We start from the raw sequence: 6,000 nt of genomic DNA on the forward strand, positions 1-6,000 counted from the left end.
GAAACAGTTAAAAGTGGATGTGAACAAAAATGATAATAGAGCTACATTCTTGTAAACAATATCAGTTTTTGTGTGTGTGTGTTCCATTTTTTATTATAGTTTTAATGTATTTACTTATTTGTTTCTTTTGTTTATTCATTCCATCTTGGTTAATGTTTTATACATACCTGTGGGAGGCTCTCAAGGCCCAGTCAGTGCATTGGGTTTATGTGTAGATCATGCATCTGCTCTTTTTGGTTTTTTGTTGTTTTTTTGTTTGTTTGTTTGTTGTTGTTTTTAAGGCAGATGTGGTATAGGGTAAATGGATCAGTCCTTACACTTTGAATCCTCCTTAATACTGAAACTGCGTGTGTGTATGTGTTTGTGTGCACTTGCTGTGTGTCAGTGTGTCCAGTGTGCATATGCGTGCATGTGTCATCTGTGTGTGTATGTGTGTGCAAGCATGCTTTTATATGTCGATGTGTGTGCATGTGTGTTTGTGTGCATGTTTCTCTGTATGTGCTTGTAAGTGAGCAGCTGTTTGTTGTGTATTGGTGACCATAAATGAGGTGAGATGTGAGTGGGTGCACTGTGTGTGAATGAGGTGAGGTGTGAGTGGGTGCACTGTGTGTGAATGAGGTGAGATGTGAGTGGGTGCTCTGTGTGTGAATGAGGTGAGGTGTGAGTGGGTGCTCTGTGTGTGAATGAGGTGAGATGTGAGTGGGTGCTCTGTGTGTGAATGAGGTGAGATGTGAGTGGGTGCTCTGTGTGTGAATGAGGTGAGATGTGAGTGAGTGCACTGTGTGTGAATGAGGTGAGATGTGAGTGGGTGCTCTGTGTGTGAATGAGGTGAGATGTGAGTGGGTGCACTGTGTGTGAATGAGGTGAGATGTGAGTGGGTGCTCTGTGTGTGAATGAGGTGAGATGTGAGTGAGTGCACTGTGTGTGAATGAGGTGAGATGTGAGTGAGTGCTCTGCGTGTGAATGAGGTGAGATGTGAGTGAGTGCACTTTGTGTGAATGAGGTGAGATGTGAGTGGGTGCACTGTGTGTGAATGAGGTGAGATGTGAGTGAGTGCACTGTGTGTGAATGAGGTGAGATGTGAGTGGGTGCACTGTGTGTGAATGAGGTGAGATGTGAGTGGGTGCACTGTGTGTGAATGAGGTGAGATGTGAGTGGGTGCACTGTGTGTGAATGAGGTGAGATGTGAGTGAGTGCACTTTGTGTGAATGAGGTGAGATGTGAGTGAGTGCTCTGTGTGTGAATGAGGTGAGATGTGAGTGGGTGCACTGTGTGTGAATGAGGTGAGATGTGAGTGGGTGCACTGTGTGTGAATGAGGTGAGATGTGAGTGGGTGCTCTGTGTGTGAATGAGGTGAGATGTGAGTGGGTGCACTGTGTGTGAATGAGGTGAGATGTGAGTGAGTGCTCTGTGTGTGAATGAGGTGAGATGTGAGTGGGTGCTCTGTGTGTGACTGAGGTGAGATGTGAGTGGGTGCTCTGTGTGTGAATGAGGTGAGATGCGGGTGGGTGCACCGTGTGAGAACTGACCCACGGTGTTGTGTTGTGGTGGCAGCGGACCAGACCAGGCCTGTGGTGTTGCTGGCCCCTCTGGCTGACGCTCTCATCAAGAAGCTGGTCTCCGAGTCCCCGGACAAGTACAAGTTCTGTGAGCCTTGTGAGTCCTGAACCTTACCACAGTCTTCCTCTACCCATTCGTATATCTGTCTTCTTTTTTGTTTCTTTTTCTTTTTTTTTAATCACAAGAACTCAGTATATCTTGTTTGTCACATTCATGACATTTGAGAATTTTTTTTATAAATAAAAATTGAAAAGCAAAAAAGAAAAGAAAAAAAAAGTCATTCACATACAATGACAAAGAAGAGAGACAGAGATAGACTAAGAGAGAGAAGAGAAAAGGAGAAGAAAAAAGACGGGTACTGATGATGGACATTAAGTTTCTCAATCAGTGTGTGATGTGCAGTGGTGGCCTGGTGATGATACGTCCATGTAGAAAGCGAGAGAATCTGACGACACAGTTTCAAATCTCACACTCAATATTTTCTTCCCCACCACAAGACCTTGAGTAGGGGTCTGGATGCTAGTCATACGGATAAGACAATCTAGGTCCCATGTTAAGCATGGACTTAAAGCACATGAAAGGACCCTCAGCAACGAAAGGGTTGTCCCTTGCAAAATTCTATTTTTAAAAATCCAGTTTGATAGAAAAACAAATACACTTGCAGGCATGAAAAGGCGAAGAAAAAAAAGGATGGTGCTGAACTGTACCAATGTGCTGTCCCTGGCGGGAGCCTATATTTCATACAAGAATATTACGTCTGTCTCAGTATGAATGTGTGCGTGCCTGAAATCTGATTGAATGACACAGGAAATGAATGATGAGTACCCAATGGCAGCTATCAGTCGGCTCTACCCAGGTAGGCAGCCTGTTGTGCAAATTGAGTTTGTAAAGTGCTTAGAGTTTGGTCACTGACCGAGTATAGGTGCTGTATAAGCATCAATATCATCATCATCAATCTGTTCTGACACAATGGAGTTCAAAACAAAACAGTACAATACAATACAATACAATACAATACAACATAGTAGAATACAGTACAATAAAATACAATGTGTGTTGACAGGCACAGTGCGGGCACTGATGAAGGACATGGAGCAGAGCTTGGCGGAGGGCCGGCTGGTGGATTACTGGAAAAAAGATGACCTCTTTGAGTGCATTCAGGTCACCCACATCCGCAGCATCTCCGATGAGGTGGGTCACCTGTTTGAATGCTCAACGTGTTTGGGACTTGTGTGACTGCCTTACCATGTTGGGAACTTGTGTGATTGCCTTACCATGTTGGAGACTTGTGTGATTGCCTTACCATGTTGGGGACTTGTGTGACTGGGGACTTGTGTGACTGCCTTACCATGTTGGGAACTTGTGTGATTGCCTTACCATGTTGGGGACTTGTGTGACTGGGGACTTGTGTGATTGCCTTACCATGTTGGGGACTTGTGTGATTGGGGACTTGTGTGATAGCCTTACCATGTTGGGGACTTGTGTGAATGGGGACTTGTGTGATTGCCTTACCATGTTGGGGACTTGTGTGATTGCCTTACCATTTTGGGGACTTGTGTGAATGTAAAAAGCAGCTGAAGGAGAGGATTGGGTCCTGCCTTCCTATACCAAGCCCTAGACACAGTTGATATGAATTCACTGTCCCTATGGCGATTAAAGACAATAGGAACTTTAGCCTTTTAACTTTAACTTGAGCTCGCTGAAAGACTGAGCTGGAGTTCATGGCCATGAGTATCACCACAACGGACTCTGCGGCAGGTTCGTTTCTCGGTTTCTTTTGTTAAACCCTGGACTTCAGTCTGAAGAACTTGAACCATAAGACATGCTATACTTATAGTGCAGGAAGTGTGCGAAGTTCTGGGGCTTGTCGTTGATGGAATGTATGTCACTGACAGCAAGGCACTTTAATTTAGATCCGTGCTTGTTCTCTGTTGTGCAGAAAATCCATGGTTTGCTTGATGTCAATCCACGAGCCATTGAGAGACTTCACAGACTGAAGATCTACCCCATAGTGATCTTTGTGCACCACAAAAGTGCCAAGCAGCTGAGGTAAGTTCAATGTGACTGGTTGTCCATGCTTTGTTTTGAAGTTTGGCAGTTTCTGATGGACAGGGCAGCACCATTTCTTCGGATTAAAAAAAAGAAAAAATGAAAGCAATACTCTTCAATGCTTGTGGAAGAAGTGAAAACAGCAGAAGCAAACATCAAAATTAAAGTTCATACTTTTGTTGAATAAAGTGCCTACTTTTTTTAAACTTGAGTGGATGGAAAATTTTTTAAAGTTGAAATGATTTATAATAAATAGAAATGTTTTTAACAAGTATAAATCAAAAACAGTTGGCAGTACATAAGATAAAAGAATTTGGGAACTTGTGCGGATCAGATTAAAAAAAGTTGAAATGATTAACAATAAATAGAAATGTTTTGTGTATGTTTGAATCAAAAAACAGTAGGCAGTGCACAAGAAATAGTCACACAAACAGTGATGTGTATGAAAGAAAGGAAAAAATATTATCCTCCAGTTCAGAGTTGCCTCTTTTCTGTAACAATTTTTTCAAGCATAGCCTGGAGCATAGTGTACGGTGACATGCATGCTGTGTCTTTCAGAGAAATCCGTGATTCCCAGTTCCTGCCAGAGAAGCTGAGCAGCAAAGCGTCCAAGGACAGCTATGACAATTTTGCCAAAGTGGAGGTGGACTGCTCTCACCTGTTCTCTGCTGTGGTGCAGGGGGGCAACCTGGCAGAGATGAGCACCCACATCAAAGCCACTATCAATGCTGAGCAGAAGAAAGCCATCTGGGTCAGCGTGTCCTGCTTATAGCAGTCTCTGTTATCACCCACTGACCTGTGTGATCTCTGTCGTCTGAAAACAGAGGAATTTGGCGGATGTGCTGGACTTTTTGTTTGGGGAGCTGTCTTAAATTCTTCACAGTTTCAAAGTCTTTCCAGAAAGCCCCCACTGATGTTGTGAGCGATCTTGCCTGTTTCAGTCTTTGTAAGCTAGTGTGAGTCCGCTGCTCTGTCAGTTGGTTGGTGACTTTGTCCAGGATAGCTGCGTAGTTAGTGTATCTATTCTGTGTCTTGCTGCACAGAATGTACACGACATTCCACAATGGATCCAGAGGTGTGTGTGCTTGGCGAAGAAGATTAGACCATCATATTTTGCTGCCCACCCATTTAACACTTTGTATATTTTTGTTCTATTCACATTTCAGCTGTGACTCTGTGATCCATGTAAATGAAATATTTCCTCTGTCTTTGACATTTTCTTTTTCTGAAGCATAAATGTTCCAGGTTGATCAATGGAGTTAAGGCAGTATGGTAGGAGATGGGGCCAGAATATTTGTATATTTGAACAAAACAACAATCTTTTTTTACAAAGAGAGGGTCACATTGAAAATCTTATTGATTTACATAAAAGCTCTTTACCAGTGAACTGTTCAGACTTGGAGTTGTGAATTGTTTTTTTTAATGTGAATGTCAGAAATGGTGAAGAGTTTACCTTGAATATATATGGCAGAGATTGAAGAAGAAAAGGAAGTTCTTGAGTTTGGGGCCTTTGTGCTTGATTTCTAAAAAAAAAAAAAAAGAAAAGAAAAAAAAAGAATATTAATGAAGGTTCTGTTTCTATGTCTTCTTACGTGTATGTGATATTTTTCGTAATGGACTTTTCTCTGTCCGTTCAGTGTACAGATCTTAGGGTATGGTGTATAGAATTGTCAAGTCGGCAACATTCCATACCAAGATGTACACAGTTTCGTCAGCACTGTTCTCAGCAGCCAGTATACTACTGACAGAAAACAATGGCTGGAACACACTTTTATCAGCAAAATCCATTGGAAACTGATCCTGAACTCAAGGTTCCCATAGTTACGGTATGCATTGAGATGCATGAATGTTTTGATTGCATGACACCAGCAGATGTTGTGTGATGTGTACCTGTACTGAGATTTGACTTTGAACTGATATGTGTTGTGGTGAATATTGGAGTATTATTTCATCACAAAATAGCTGAGGTTGTGAGCATGAGAGAAGATGGATCTGAGGCGCTCATTGTGCTTTGCTGGCTTTCGTTGTTCTTTTTTACACACTGATTGTGAATATATTGATGCTTAGTTGTGCTAGTCATGGGTAGTTCATGTTTGCTGAAATCCAATGTTCATGTTTTGTTTGGGGTTGTTGTTGTTGTTTTTTTGTTGTTGTTGTTGTTGTTTTTTTGGGGGGAGGAGTGTGTGTGTGTGTGTGTGTGTGGGGGGGGGGGGTTAACAGATTAAGAGATTAATACCATGTTTGTCCAGTCTGTGTTCCATTGTTTACAGTGATTTCTTTCTTTTCTGTCTGTACATCTGTATATTTCTATCTTTTGCTCCCCTCTCTTTTTAAGATTTGCTGTTGTGTTTTTGTTTTCTGTTTGTTTTTTGTTGTTGTTGTTGCTGATAT

The 6,000-nt window shown here is 42.1% G+C and overlaps 1 protein-coding gene across 1 annotated transcript in view; it reads left to right on the top strand.

The window, feature by feature from the left end:
* Window positions 1-5,772, top strand: part of LOC143292933 (disks large homolog 5-like) — a 44,213-nt gene extending 38,441 nt beyond the window's left edge. The window contains exons 28-31 of the mRNA XM_076603633.1: window positions 1,555-1,656; window positions 2,624-2,751; window positions 3,500-3,609; window positions 4,168-5,772. Of these exons, the coding sequence (XP_076459748.1) occupies window positions 1,555-1,656; window positions 2,624-2,751; window positions 3,500-3,609; window positions 4,168-4,381 (554 nt within the window). The 3' untranslated portion in view covers window positions 4,382-5,772. The remainder of the gene's footprint in view (window positions 1-1,554; window positions 1,657-2,623; window positions 2,752-3,499; window positions 3,610-4,167) is intronic.
* The last annotated feature ends 228 nt before the right edge of the window (window positions 5,773-6,000 follow it).

Source organism: Babylonia areolata, chromosome 18 (assembly GCF_041734735.1).
Source record: "Babylonia areolata isolate BAREFJ2019XMU chromosome 18, ASM4173473v1, whole genome shotgun sequence".
Taxonomy (NCBI): Eukaryota; Metazoa; Mollusca; class Gastropoda; order Neogastropoda; family Buccinidae; genus Babylonia; species Babylonia areolata.